The sequence below is a fragment of the Pteronotus mesoamericanus genome, unplaced genomic scaffold, assembly GCF_021234165.1.
Source record: "Pteronotus mesoamericanus isolate MK-2021 breed Mesoamerican mustached bat unplaced genomic scaffold, CSHL_Meso_final scaffold_85, whole genome shotgun sequence".
Taxonomy (NCBI): domain Eukaryota; kingdom Metazoa; phylum Chordata; class Mammalia; order Chiroptera; family Mormoopidae; genus Pteronotus; species Pteronotus mesoamericanus.
The window spans coordinates 42,944,770-42,960,426 of record NW_026555329.1 but is presented as its reverse complement, the minus strand read 5'-3'; the positions used below and the strand labels follow the sequence as shown (position 1 = coordinate 42,960,426).

The window sequence follows — 15,657 nt, the reverse complement described above, 5'->3', positions numbered from 1 at the left end:
AGATGACAATAATTTAGAAATATGTAAGAAAAATATTGAAGTTTGAAATACAATCACATATGCCTAAAGCGGCTTTTATTTTTTGTTAGTGGCAACGGTAACCGTCAGTTCATGAAAACATAAAAAGCACTTAAATACTATTGGCATATGAAATTGTTCACAAGTGGAAATAAGAAAAGTAATAAAATTAAGCAATAGGTGTGGTCCTGAAGATTTGTATACACAGTATAATTTTTATTCCTAAGAATCTGTTCAGGCACCTTTTTATGCCTTGTAGCAAAAAATTTATCTGTAAAAAATTAATATAAGAAGCATTATAACACCTTATAAATAATTTATATAACAATACAAAATTATAAAACTATAAAAAAAATCACTGCACATGAATGGTTTTATGACTGTGGGATAAATATGTTTCTTTCATACTCCATTCTGGAAGACTACTTTTATATCTTCACTGTCTTAGTTATACCCTCCCAATTATTGATATTGAAACTGAGCAGGCCTTATGTACCTGCTGCTAGCATAACATTTAGCATCCATCATATGTTATCTCATTAATTTTTCTTTGGGAGCTTTTCTTGATGGAATTTGGAGCAGGTCTTGGAGAACACAGAATTTTAAAAACCAGTACGCTTTTGGATTTCTGGGGTGGTGTATTTGTGCAGTTTTTGAAGTGGCAGGATGTGTACCAGGATGTCATTTCCATTGATTATCAAGTTAGCTGCGGTTCAATTAGCATCAGACTGGCAGAATGGAAACACCCTTGCAAGTGACTGCTTCCACTTCCAAGATTTTTCTCTTAGAGTTTCCTTGCTGGTGATCTCCTCATTGCTGCATGAATCATCTAGGGGGAGGGAGAAAATTATACCATTGCATTTATGCAACCAGCAAAGAGGCCACCAGAAGAGACTCAAACCCTCATCGGTGAGGGAAGATAGCATTTCTAATCAGTTGGGCAACTTAAGGTGGGGGGTTCTCTTTTTTCTCTTACAATTTATTTGTAGACAGTACATGAACATGTTTATTGATTAATTATTCAGGAATATTTACATTTCAACAGCAGGCAAATTGATGGTTTTCTTTTGCCCGCTCCTTCACCTGAACACCTTTTACCTGCAGAAAACACCAACTGCAGGTTTCCAAGTGTTCATTCACCTGCACAGCCATCCTCCCATCTCACTTTCCTTCTGGCTTATTAGGTTATTTTGGCCCACAAATCTTTAGAGTAACTTATTTTGAAAAATGAAATAATTTTTAAGGTTTAATAGTGAAGGCTATTCTGATATGTGAGCTAAGCCATTCTGTATTTTCCTTTGAGAGGTGGCACTTCATTGCTAAAACTTCTTTTCCTCTCAAGAACTCAAAGCCCATCTCCAATGGTTTAAATTTGTCTGCCAGCTTTCTGCTCCATTTATATATCCCAAGAACAATTGCCTCCCCTCCAAAAAAAAAAAAAAAAAAGTCTGCCATTGCTATTAGAATGAAAGTAGTAGCAAAAAAAAAAAAAAAAAAAAAAAAGGGATTTACAGGATACATGATGGCCTTTAAAGATCCAGTCACTATACCTTTCTTCTTGGCTTGTTTTCTTTGTGTGTGTTTATATGGGTGTGTGCATGCTATATGTGTATTTTTACTGAAATCTTGAGACGCTTCTTTGGCTATCAGACTTCTGAGAGAAATTTCTTTGCACAGAAGCATAACATAGATGTAAGTATTGAACCAAATGTGCAGCTAATGTTTATATTACAAAATTAGTTTTGGTCAGCTCTCCATGTACGTGACCAACAGACTGAGAAAAATCCCAAGCTCTGGTGTGGACAGCGAGCACAATTACAGTTTATGCCAGTGTTTACAGTTCATTGAGCAAAGTCCTAGTTATTTTGGAGTCTCTTTTGCATTTCACTGGGATCTGAGTGGAAGAGACACTGTTCCCACTCTGTGGCTTTCCAGCAGACTGGATGCCATGCATGGAGAAGAAAATGGAGGAAAAAAGAGAAATGCAAGCTTCATTTTCTTTTCTCAAATCCACAAGTCATAGTGAGAAGAAAGCAACGAATGTTTTGGCACACAATCCAGGATGCTCACCTCCAACAAAAAACAGAGAGAGAGCGAGAGAGAGCGAGAGAGCGAGAGAGCGAGAGAGAGAGAGAGAGAGAACACCCCGTCTTAGCCAAAATAAAAACCAATAGTGTCTCGTGGTATTACTTCTACAATGGCACCCACTCCTTAGGTGGTGACAACAGATAGGCAAGATGGGAGAAATCAGGCTTCTTAGTTTTCCATTAAGTATAAATGTAAAAATTCGTAACACAACTTTACACGCAGAAAAGAGCAAACCGACGATCGCATTTGCAATGACTTTGGTTAATAGGTTTCATAGTGAGTCAGCACTTAGAACCTGAAAGAATGCAGTCCCTCCTCCAGGTGGCAGGCTTGTATTCGCTTTGAACAGATCAAAGTTTTGGTTTGTTGTTGCTGTTGTTGTTTTTTTGGTTTAGTTTTGTTTTTCTTTTTCCTCAAAATGTTTCACATTTTCATAATATACAAAAAAGTAGTGGTTATTTGGTTCTCTTTTAGTCCATTAAAAAAACTGGCTTTGGGGAGACAGGTGGGAGACGGAACTATCCTACTACACACACCTGTAGTGTGGGTTATTCCTTGCTTAAAAATTTTCAAAAAAATTTTATTTTCTTTTTGGAAAACCAATGGACATGTATAAACCATTCTGTCCACTTGGTAGTTTTCTTAGTCTTTAACAAGTTGGATGACTAGGGCTATTTTTAATTTTTATTTATTTATTTATTTATTTATTTATTTATTTATTGTTTGGTGAAGTCGCAAGGATGGAATTCAGTTTCTATGGAGTTTGCTTCTGATTCTGGTGGGTATTCCTTTAGGAATTTTCTTCCAGAGAGTCTGTTAAGGGCTCCAGGGGAACAGCTGTTGTTGGCTCATGCTGTTTTAAGCGTTTAATTGTGTTCTTCAGGGCCTGCCTCTTATTGCAGAACCAGACTCTAACTACTTCCCGGTCATAGTTCAGCTTCTCGGCAATTTCGGTCATTTCCTGCCCAGACGGGTGTGTGTTCTTCTCAAAGTGGGCATTGAGGATTTCAAGGGCCTGGGGTGTGAAGGAGGTGCGCCGCTTGCGCTTTTTGGATGGCTCACTCCCGATAAACTCGGTCAGGTTCTGCATACCTGCTCGATGGCGGGCCTCAGCCTCAGCCATCCACCGCTCAAGCACCGGCTTGATCTTCTGGGCACTTTTAGGGGTGATGTCCAGCTTTTCAAACCTGGCAGGATACAAAAGGCCAGGGTTCAGTTTGGCTGTCAGACTGCTAGCTATAGTGTTCTCTTGGGCTTCCTGTGGTAGGAAAAAGTGGCTTCTCAGGATGGTGTGTCTGGGGGGAAAATTGAGAAAGAACAGTCTTACACTGAGTCCTCTGCCAGGGTGGGCCTCCTGCTTTCCTGCCTGACTGACTGACTGGCAGAGCGAGTTCACTCCAGATTATCAGCCAGCTGCAAGGTAGCTGTCCCAGCTCAAGCCAGCCCCCACCCTCCCTGCATGCTTCATGCCGGTGCATGCAGCCTGCGCATACAAACACAGATGAGGGTGAGGAAGGTGGAGACAGCACGGCATGCAAGCCTTCACAATGGAAACAAAAAACTCGCAGATCTTTTTCCTGTAAACTCTTGAGATCTAAGCTTTTATTTTAATCATACCAGCACAATTTCCCCAATCTTCAGAAACCTTAAAATAAAAATTAACACCAGAAAGTGACATCAAAGACAACAGCTGTCATGTTCTTTCATTTAAAATGATCTTTTTATGTTTTACATGTGATTTTCCTTAAATTCCCCTCATTGACTCGATTATAGAAATATTACATCTATTATAATAATGATGCCAACTACAACAAGTTTCTTTTATAGCTCTCTTTTCATCTCTGTGTCTTATTTTAATCGCCCCCTGCTCCACACCCCCTGCCACCTGCTTCCCCTTCACTCCCCGCACTTCCTCCACCCCCAACCTCTGGTAACAAACAGTTTTCACCATACGTAGTCAATAATATGTTCCTTTTTCAGGTAAAACATGTCCTGTTACTACTTTACAGCTGGATACATTGTAATTACTATGGAAACCCCTCCCCAGATGTACTAAGGCCACCTTGTGCCTTCTAAAACCTGTTCAGCTTAAGTGTACTTTCGTATCAGGGCACCAAGCTGTGTTTAATGTGTGATATCTGCAAATTGCACTGAATATTATTTTTTTCTGTAAATGAGGTCTTTTGAATATCAATTGCCATCAGCAATTCTTTGCTACACTGACTTTAAAACATAAAAAGCATCTTGGACAAATTATGTACAATGTTTTAACAGGTAATTCTGGTATAAACTTCATACTCATTTTCAATAAAATACAAAAACATACGAATTCCTTCTGTTTGTTTGTTTATTCTAAATCTAAATTCACAACCCTCCAGTATGACAACTTTGGATACATAGAATTCTCCTCTCTCTTTTAAAGTTCAGTGCCATTGAAAACAAACCGTCTGACTGCAGAGTGCATCTTATTACAATAGTTTATTTTCATGGGCTAAAATGAACTGCTTTAGTCAATCAGAGTATGTCTTATAGGGATGCTCACAAAATGACACAAAAGGATAAGCTTCCTTTATGTACAATAATCTTATTTTTGGAGCTGCATTTTAGATATCTTATGCTGTGATAAGAAGTGCAAATGGTATCAAATTTTAATGTGATTCCTATAGCATTCCCTTCCAAGCATAGTTCAAGGAGTTATTTATTTTAGAAACACCCAACTTTCAGTACTAGTCAAAGAGGGAAGAAGTACATTTGAATGAATCACTTAATGTCATTTAATGAGCTTGTCACTTGTGGCAAGCTTCCCTAGAGCTCTCCTTGCCCTGTTAATTGCCACATACCACACTTTACCACCATTCACTATAAAAGCCCCCAAACTCAAACTCTTGATAGCATGATAACAGTCTTTACAGACCATGGCACAGGGAGAAAACTTGTGATAGGGGTGCCCAGGATGTTGGTGGTGTTTTTCCTGTGTCTCTAGTAAGGAGGGGCTTATCACGACAGCACTTGGGCATCCATGCAGCTAACTAAGAAAGGAAAAGTGACGCCTGGGTATGCAAGCGCAAATGCAGAGTCCTTTTCACCGTTAAGTTAACTTGAATTGCTCCAAAGAGTTTGGCTTCTTTCAAGACTTTCATTTTTTCTTGGTATTTAGCTCCTAAAATTACCTCACTGAAATACCAGAAGCTAGAAAAAGGCCAAAAAGTCAAGGCATCTGACATACTGTTACACAGTGAATTCCCAAGGTCTCTTTTTATTTCAGCCATAGCTTTTTTGGCTTTCCCTGGGGAAGACTTTAGAAATCAACATATTTGATTGGGAATGCCAAAGAAATACTACCTATGTTAGTGAAAATATTAGATAGCTCTTAAACCAATAAAAGGAATTCAAATTTTAGGACTAAAAATAAGCCAAAGAGGGCTTTAGCAACAATAGTAAATTGGCAACAATTTTAAAAACCTGTGGCTGCCTGTATCACAAGGCTGTCAAGATGAAACAAAATTAATGTTTCCCGACAGGGAGCAACAGTATTCATATCATTGATGCTGCTTGTTAGTGTTGATGCTTCTGTACATATTGTTTGGAATAACATATACAAGCCTTGAAACAAATTTCCCAGCAGTAGTATCCTTGTATAGACTGAATAAAGGTTATTTTCTACAGGGAGGTAACTTATAAGAAAAAACAGTAGGGGAGGCCATAGAAGTGAGAGGATCCTATGGCGCTTTTTGTATTTAACAACAATCAATGGGTTTTATGGAAAATCATTGAGCAAAATGTAAGCTGCAAGCTACTACCCCATACTGATGTTATTTATAACCTTAGTCTTAAACTGCAGGAAAAGTACACTTCCGTCCTTTGGGGAATACATTAAAAGTATAAAGAGCAGATAAAAAGACAGCATTTCATGGATCACCAAGAACAAAATCCACTTAAATGAGTTTAGAGTTGGTTTCTTGGCTTTTCCTGATGGAGGAGGACTCATAAGGCGTTGCCCAAGAGGAAAAAGCTCTTACAGAAGTGCCTTTGTTACCTCATGCATAAACATGGGATTAGTGCAACACACACATGCATGCACAGGGTCTGCTTCTGGTGGCTTGACCCAGATCAACTTGAACACAACCAAGGCTGTATTCTGTCATTTGTTTGTTTTATTTGGGGGGTGGGGTGGGCAAGATTAGACCAGATTCTCAGTACCCTTTTCTGAGCCATGTAAAGCAGTTGTTTCTTTTAAAAAGGTGCTTTTAAACTTGGGTCTGAGAAACCAAGTTAAAAAATTCCTTTGAGGTCACAAGATAGTTAATTTTTTCTAAAGATTAATTTTCTTGGGAAATCCTGATAGCTAGTCTTTGCAGAAATGGTGGGAGTGTTAACACCAGCTGGGACTGGCAGTTTTACATTTGCACAAGACACCTATCTGCAGACTGGTGACAGTGGCTCTCAGTTGCATAGGAGGCTTGGATAGAGTATTTCCAATCAGACCGCCTTGGAGGTTCTTTGCTAGTTGACAGGAGTTATCCAGCCAGGGCCCGCAAGTCTGCTTCAGCACTTTAATCTCCATCAACATCACCAATTTCACCATATAGCCACCCTAAACTTTGTTCCCACGCTTTACCCCTCCAGCTTTGCCCACCCGAAGAAAAGCTGAGCCGAAGGACAAATGAGGCCCAGGCCGGCCAGGAGAGGTAACAGCATGCGGGCGCGGGTTACCTGCAGATGGCTGACTGGCTGTACGCGGGGCCCTCTGTAGCACTGAGAGCCTGTCCCACCTGAGTCTGGGTCAGGCCAAGGGACAGGCGCCGGATTTTAAAAGCTTTGGCAAATTCTCGGATCTCCTCCAGATTAACCCCATCCACCTCACCCGCTGCCGTTTGAGGATCTGTGGAGATGTTTTTAAAAATAGGATCAATACATCAGCACACAACTGAGTAATATCTATTTATTGTGGTTTATGGGAAAGTGGCCCTTTTAATAGCTCAGCGATTAACAGTGCACCACACTGCGTAATGTTCTCTTTGTCTCCCAGGCAAGGCACCATCCTCAACTCATTACACCTCCACAAATCATTCTTCGAGATATTTCTATTCCAGATATTCTAGGGTGCTCACATTGCCACCTCCACAATACAAGAACGTGTTCCTTAGGGCTTAACAAATAGCAAGAAGGTACTCCTATGGGAGAAGCAACTCCATTGTGCCCATGAATATGTTCAAATATTGTACAACAATAAAAAAATGGAAAGGTTTCTGTTTATAATGTCTTCATTGAAATCTTTAGTGCTAAAAATTGCCCTTGAAGAAAATAGTATCTTATGTTTTTCCTTCACTTGATCACCAATGCAGCCAGGCTATTTGATGGCAATGTTGCCTAATTTCTTATGTTCACATTAACCCTTCAAAAGAGTGTGCTTATGAAGCTGTGAGAATAATATATCCCACTCCCACAAAACAGTTTACTGACACAGACGCTTTTGTCCCTGAAAGGGCACATAATAAAAAATGCCTACCGCAGGAAGTCTCCTTTGGTGCCAAATAACTTGGTCAATTTAGGACTTACCAAGGGAAATGACACAACAGCTGGAGAATGAAACTCTCCGCCCCTGGCTACTGATCCCTGGGTAAATGAAAGCGCACGCCAGGCTGGAGACAGCATGGGTTGGGGATGGTGGAAGATTTCAAAGTGCTGTTCCATCCTGCCTGGAGTGAAGCCATTCTCCCTGCCAGCAACTCTATTGTTCTTCATCTCATTCCTAGGACTTAGGTGAAAAGTTTTTCTCTTCCCCTTTCTGCACAATCACCCATCAATTTCAGTAAATTTGAGTACTTGTCTAAGGACTGCGGTGGACTGTATTACTCTTCTGGGCTCAGAGCTCTAGACACTCTTGTTACCATGAAAAGAAAAATATTTTCATCTCAAGCGCCAATTTTTCAAGGACTTTTAAGTAAAAATGTTAAAATTTCTGGGGAGCTGGGAGCTGCAGGTATAGATGCTCTCATTAAGGGCAAATGGACTCAATAGAATCAGTAATACAGATGTACACTGTACCTGCCAGATTTTTACATGTCATTAGTCACAGCTTTACTGTGGAAAGAGTAAAAAGTGGTATAATCAGAGCAATCAGTCTATAAGTATTTAACTGACTCCTGGGAGCCCTAACAAGTGGAGGGAGGGGCCCAATACTATGAATGAGAAAAAAAAATATCAGACAGAAAAATACCAGGCAGAGTATCATCAAAAACTGATGGTGTGACATCCACACTGGAATTGGTAGAGAAGGCAGAGGTAACGGGAGAGAGGATTCACCCAGGTCTTACCCAGTGAGCAGCTTTCGGAGAATGAAGGCACTGTACTCTGGTCAGTGGGGACAAGTGGCAGAGAGGCACAGATGCAGGGGGAGCCAAGCCTGCAAGGGTTTTGGCAGGATGGGGTGGGGTAGGGTGAAGTGAGAGTGGTGGATATTTTGGTGGATATTTTGAGACTACATGGACTGGGGCAGAGGGTTACTATAAAACTGGTTTGGTTGTTAAGATTAATTAAAATCCTGCTTTTTTCCTCCCAAAAATTCCCCACAGAAAGCCAGCACACTTGGCTAGTGAAAGACTTGTTTGGGTTGTCCCTGGTGGAGGCGACCCTCCACATCTTAAATCCCACCAGCACAGCAGCCTGGAGCAGCTTGAAGGATTTGCTAGGGATTCCAGGAGGTCACATCCTCATGAACAGCAGCTTTGAGCCCCTTCTCTCATTTCTTCCTTTAAAAAAATTCCTAGAGCAGAAGTTGCAAATGAGCAGCTTGCAAATAAAATTCAGCTTTTCTAGTGTTTACTTGAATTACTTGTCAACATTTAAACACTGGGCGGATTCTAAAGAAAAATCTAGATTTTCCATATTCTTTTGAAATTTTAGAAGATTTGGCTGCATCAGGACTATATTTGCACTTGGGAATAATCAGTCAGCTGGAACTGATTCTGGCTGCTCCTTCATCTCATCATCATCCTCATCTCCCAGCCCTTCTCAGACCTGCTGCCTTGCTGATCTTGTCTTGCATTCTGAAGGTGGGCGAGATTGGTTCAGGTGTTGGTGGGGATGGTGGAAAAGTATTTGATAGTACAATAGTTATGGCCCCCCAGGGGGCCACAGTATATAAGCAGAACAGGTATGCAGTATATCTGTGGTATTAACATTTCACAGGGCATCAGTATAAGGGGTTGCTAAATTGGTTGTTGAATAGTCACCGTCTCTCAACATCACCCTTCTATAACCTCTGCTTGTGGGATTGTTATAAAAGAAATATGCATCTTTAAAGAAGCTGCCAAGTGTGAATTAACTGCCTTATTTAAACATCCATCTGCTTTTTAGTGCTATTCTCATAGCAAATAATGGGCATATTTACCAAATATTTCTGAGAAATAAGAAACCATTTGGGAACATACAATGCAATTTGGAAGAACAGCTTACTTGCAATATGGTGACTTCACTGGGTTGTAGAAAATGATGTGAATTGTGATCATGTGAATCAGGGGTTCCACTGCACCACAAGCTATCACCATGCATCTTTATGTTCATTTCATAGTTTTGGTTTTTCTCGTATTGACTATCAGTCTTTTGTTGTATAAGAATCAATTTTACAGGCCAGGGATTTAAGAAGTGTGTACTGAAAAACCAAACCCAGCAAAGAATAAAAAAATCCCAAATCTACCTATTTTGAAACAGTACTATGTAAATCTTAAACAAATTTGAGACATTTGTTAAGTCAGTTATTTGGCTCATTAAGACTTTCCCAAATCCCTGCTGACAGAAACTGTATATATACCTCTGATAACTGTGGAGACTGAACAAGGTTTAACATAGGACAAGCTGTGTAGGTTTCTGTGCAGGTGTTCTAATGAGTGTGCATATCTGGAATTCTGAGCCCAGATGTGGTGTTCTTTGCACATGAAGAACACAAGAATGTGTTATCATTTCTAACACATTAACACTGTGTTCTTTTGCCTAGAGTAGGAAAGATTTTTGGATGATCTGCCCGCTCTAGTTCATCTGGAACAATGGTAGGTTGCTCAACACTAAGGTGAGAGTCTTTGAGCATGATATGGAAGGGTTCCTTGACCAAGGTTTTGACCACAGGTGCAAGCCCAGTTTGACCTTATTCAAACTCTGACCTTGCCATTTAGAAGGACTTGTTGCTCCATTAACCATCCAAACTCAATTTAAGGATTAACTACAATACCAAGTCCTTCTGTTCTACCTCATCTTCTAAAACTGAGATAACCTTCTACTATACGCTCATTGTCAACTATACATGTGTTGATCATAGCATTTATTTTGTTTTGTTCTTTATGCTTCTTTGTATTCACTTCATGACTTCCCCCAAGGAAGGGGCCACATCTTGCTTATTTTTGCTTTCTTAATTTTTATTCATGTGCCTGGTATATGCATGTTTTTTTTTTCTTTTAGGTTGACTGACTCTTACCCTTCTTTTTCCCTGTAATTTAACCTACATAACAACTACATATAGATTATGGGTTTTGGTCTTCCCGCACTAGCCTATCCGCAGATTTGGTGAGTTTAATCTTTGAGAAAAACAATTTTAATTGGATATTTAATGTTTGAATATAAATTTCATAATATGCAGGATGTCTGGTTTTTCTCTTCAGATTGGCTCAAAGAAAAGCCTATACTTGTAAGGCATGGGCCCAGGCTTTTAAAAAATATTCAAAGATATTCAAGTGATTTGATATATTTTATCATTCAAATTTCACTGGATAAAATTTATGTGTAAATAATCTGTCTTTTACAGCAGCTCTTTTGTATAGAATGTATACAGCCCATTGACTATTATCATCCTTGCTTTGTCACTCATTATATTTGTCACACAGGGTGTCACGTTCTCTCAACTAAGACTGTATGTATCTGGTCCCTCTGACATAACATGGTCAATATGTACTTTTCAGGATCTATTTGATCTGAAAATGAGGATATACAATATCTTATTGTGAATATTAAAAAGAGTAAAATATTGAAAGTGCTTTGAAAACTCTATGAATGAAAGCTCAAACAGTGGTTTGAGAAAATACTCCATGTCTTATTCATCAGAATATCTTCTAAGTGCTGTTCATTCTGTAGTTGGGTTGTGAGGCATAAGGGGATTAACTAAATAACATGCTCAAAATCTGTAGTAACTGTAAGTTCAGCAGTGGGTTTGTGTAAAGTCTGATGCCTGGTGGTACCACTTGATCCTCTCATATCTTCCAGAAAAGTCTCCTCCTTCAGGCTCTGCATGTGAGTTTTGTTTCCTGCTTCAAGTGCATGTGGTTAAAACAGTCTTGTATTTTTACTTCATATTTAACTTATTTTTCTCTAGAAGATGTGTGATCTTGTTTTATTTTCCTTAAGGACCAAAGCTTAATAGCCTATTCCGAATTTATGATCTTGCTGCTATATAAAAAAAGAATATTTTGCAGAACTTATGCAGAGTATTGAATTGGGATAAATTTTCATTTTCCCCCCACAACAACCATATCAGAAGCTTTTTATTGAGGGAAAATCTGGCTAAAATTAATTTTATTCGTGATTTTATTTAAGAAAGACTAGAGTTTCTGGCCCAAATGAGAGAAGTTGTTTAGACAACCTAAAATAAAAGGCTGATGGCAAACCCCATGTATATCCTGAAACTGTTTGGTGTTGACCCACCTTTAAGATCAGGAACATTTAGGCTAGTTGACTGAAGTACTTGGGTATTTTAATATCTTTCCATAATTCTTTATTCTCTCCTCCATTCCACAAACATCTTTCCTGTCTGAATTAGCCATATAATTGAATATAAGTGTATATATTTTTATATATACATATATAGACACACATAAAAACATATACTCAGTAACATGTATATGTATAAATATGTATACATACATATAAAAATGAATAAAAATATTCTTTTTGAGGGGAGTAGCTTGTAGGGGAAAAGACATGGCAACTCTCCATTTGCTGTGCATTACTAAACTTGACTCATAATATGTTAGAATCTTTACTTTTTCTGTTAAAATGGGCCATTCTTGACACTCAACCAAACATACTCACATCATCCTTGTTTTATGGCACAGATGCCTATGCAGTGTTTTAGCTCTTTAAATCTATAACTACTGGATTTTTGGCCCCTGGAGAAGTACAATCTATGCATATGTTCTGCAATGTTATCTATAAGTAAAAATTATGCTAAATATGAATAACTAATATTAAATTAGACCATTGTCCCATTCTTCTTAACATGTTTGTGTTTGCATCTGATAGATATGCTATCTTCACCTGGGGCCAACTACCATTTCTAGCTATATGGCCTATACTCAGGGAAGTAGACTTGCAAGCTTATTTTATTGTGTGAATGGTTGTCCAGAGATTTCCCATTGGATTCCAGCCCATGCAGCTTCCCCCACAAGCCACTGGAGGTAGCTCATTGTGCACACGCAGCTACCTGCCCACAGGCATGCTCTTTTCTTTCCCCTGACATCCACAAATAGAATGGCAGGGGCCTTCAAACACACAGAAAAGCAGTTTGACCTACGGGCTGAATGCCTATTGTTGGTTATTTTGATTCTGAGCTATACGGCTCATGTCCTGCAAGCTGATCAGTTTCTCCTTTCTGAAGTGGCAGGACTGACTGAGCACATCAGAAAGCAATCAGAAACTGGTCTCTACAAGCGCTTATTGGGAGAGGGGTGTGCTTTGGGGGACTGCATCCCAGAAGAATCATGTGGACCATGGCATGGACTTCATTGAAACATTGGCTTAGTAAGGACAGGAAATTCCCCTTCCAGGTTGAGAGAATAAGAAAGGGAGAGGGAGTTAGGGTAGGAGGGAGAGAGAGAGCTAGAGCTAGAGTTAGAGAGGAGAGAGGGAGAGAGAGAGAAGGAAAAGCATTGCAAACAGGCAACAAGAAGGCCACCATTATTTAACTGAGCCAGAAAGGATACTTACTGCTGACTAACTGGCCCACACTCAAAGCTGAAGAAGAAGAGGATGAGGAGGAAGAAGAGGAAGTCTGCCGGACGGGGCTTTGAGACATGGATGCTTGGCTGTGGGCCAGGTGCAGAAGATTACCTTGGGAGGCTGCTTGACCCACTGACGTCTGGGAGGGTTGGTGTAGCTACACATGGGGATGTAAAAAATACAGAAGTGAATGACAAATTAGGGGGAAAATGCCAGGGAACAAAAGTTTCATCTGGGGTTGAATCATTTTATTTCCAAGAATATATACTCGTACTTTTCAGGAAGTATGAACATCCTCCCACACAACAGGCAAGATTTGTGTGTGTGTGTGTGTGTGTGTGTGTGTGTGTGTGTGTGTGTGTGTGTAATATGTTGCTGCTTGCTTGACAGGCATTTTATTAGTAATTCGAAATATATTATTAGTTCTCTACTTGGCTTGCTGGAACACTTAATTTTCTATATTTCCTGACCACCATGTGTAGCAAGACTCTTTTTGCCTGTTTAAACAATTACAGCACATTTGACAGGGTTCTCAAGTACATATAGATAAACTATAATGCTTACAATCAACTTGTAATACAAAACTCAATATAAAGGTGTGGCTGTGTCCAACCATTTGTCTTAGGTAATTGGTATTTTTAGGAACATTCCAATTTAGTAAGGCTGGGTGTATATAGGAACTTACTGCTCTCACAAACTAAAGTGTCTGGGTGTATTATGGTGGAGTTGGGAAAAAGGCCCTCTAATATCCCACAGAAAATTAAGAGCGACATTGGGGCAGTCAGGACAAAAATATCTCCTAACATTTGTAGGCCTCACTTGTCACTTTCCTACTCTGTGCCAGCACTCAGTTCAGGACTTTCATGCACTCTCTCGTTGAATTCTCATGTCAGCCTGAGAAGTGGGTTATTATTTTGACTGCTGTTTTTTACAAACAAAGAAGCTGAGGCACTGGAAGGTGAGATGGTTTGTAGGTTCATTCAGCAGGTGTGGAGGAGCTGGTCTCTGGACATATGAAGTCCAACCTTGGGCTCAAGCTCTTAGTCACAATGCCACAAGTAAGAATTTACTTAATTTTAAAAATTTGGTGTGCCTTAAGGAAGGCTGTTTTTGTGTCCATTTATTCATGACTCCTTCACAGGTTATCAAAGGACTGTGGTTCTGAGAGGTGAGAAGAACTCAGCTGAGGAGAAGAAGGAGAGAGGAAAGGGAAATAATTGCAGGTGCCATGTCCACTTAAAGGCCCAGGAAGGATCTCTTTTGATCTGTGTCTTTCCTTCCTAAAAGGTTGACACAAAGAGCAGCCTGGGACCCTTAGCAGTGGCCACCTACCACCTTTTTTAACTGGACATAGTACTTTTTGGCTTACGAAGTGCTTGCATAGCCATATTCACACTCACAGAGGTGTAGGAAGGTTTATTTATTTACTTATTTATTTATTTTTAAATTATATTTTATTGTTTATGCTGTTACAGTTGTCTCAAATTTTCCCTCCAGCCTCCCCACACCTTGCTCCCGCATCTGTCCATGTCCACAGGTCCAGCATATATGTTCTTTGGCTCCTTTATTCCCTATGCTGTACTTTACATCCGCAAGACTATTCTGTAATTACCAATTTGTACTTCTTAATCCCATCCTCTTTTTCCCCTGTCCTACAACCTTCTTCTCATCTGGCAACCATCAAAATGTTCTCTGTATCTATGATTCTGTTTCTGTTCTGGTTGTTTGTTTATCTTGCTTTTTAGACTCAATTGTTAATAGATATGTATTTATTGCCATTTTATTGTTCATATTTTTGATCTCCTTCTTAAAGAAGACCTTTTAGCATTTCATATAATAATGCTTGGGTGATGATGCACTCCTTTAGCTTTTTCTTATTTTGCAAGCTCTTTATCTGTCCTTTGATGCTAAATAATACCTTTGCTAGATAGAGTGATCTTGGTTGTTGGTCCTTACTTCTCATCACTTTGACCATTTCTTGCCAATCCCTTCTAGCCTGCAAAGTTCCTCTTGAAAAATCAGCTGACAGTCTATGAGAACTCCCCTGTAGGTAACTAAATGCTTTTCTGTAGCTGCTTTTTAGACTCTGTGTAATTAACCTTTGTCATTTTAATTATGATGTGTCTTGGAGTGGGCCTCTTGGGGTCCATCTTGTTTGGGATTCTCTGCGCTTCCTGGACTTTTATGTCTATTTCCTTCACCAGACTAGGGAAGTTTTCTTTCATTATTTTTTCAAATAAGTTTCCAATTTCTTGCTCTTTCTCTTCTGCTTCCAGCACCTGTATGATACCAATATTGGATTGCTTAAAGTTGTCCCAGTGGCTCCTTACCCTATTCTCCATTTTTGGGATTCTTTTTGTCTTCTTGCTGTTATGAACGGTTGTTTTTTGCTTCCTTAAGTTCCAAATTGCTAATTTGATTCTTGGCTTCATCCACTCTACTGTTGATTCCCTGTAAATTGTTCTTTATTTCAATTAGTGTATCCTTTGCCTCTGACTGGATCTTTTTTATGCCGTAGAGGTCCTCACTAAATTCCTTGAGTATCCTTATAATCAGTGTTTTGAACTC

At 39.4% G+C, this 15,657-nt stretch overlaps 1 protein-coding gene across 1 annotated transcript in view; it reads right to left on the bottom strand.

Moving 5' to 3' along the window:
• Positions 1–2,896: 2,896 nt before the first annotated feature.
• The window catches only part of POU6F2 (POU class 6 homeobox 2), a 514,892-nt gene continuing 502,131 nt past the window's right edge, over positions 2,897–15,657 (bottom strand). The window contains exons 8-10 of the mRNA XM_054564576.1: positions 13,078–13,246; positions 6,820–6,988; positions 2,897–3,401 (exon numbers count right to left, since the gene is read on the bottom strand). Of these exons, the coding sequence (XP_054420551.1) occupies positions 2,897–3,401; positions 6,820–6,988; positions 13,078–13,246 (843 nt within the window). The remainder of the gene's footprint in view (positions 3,402–6,819; positions 6,989–13,077; positions 13,247–15,657) is intronic.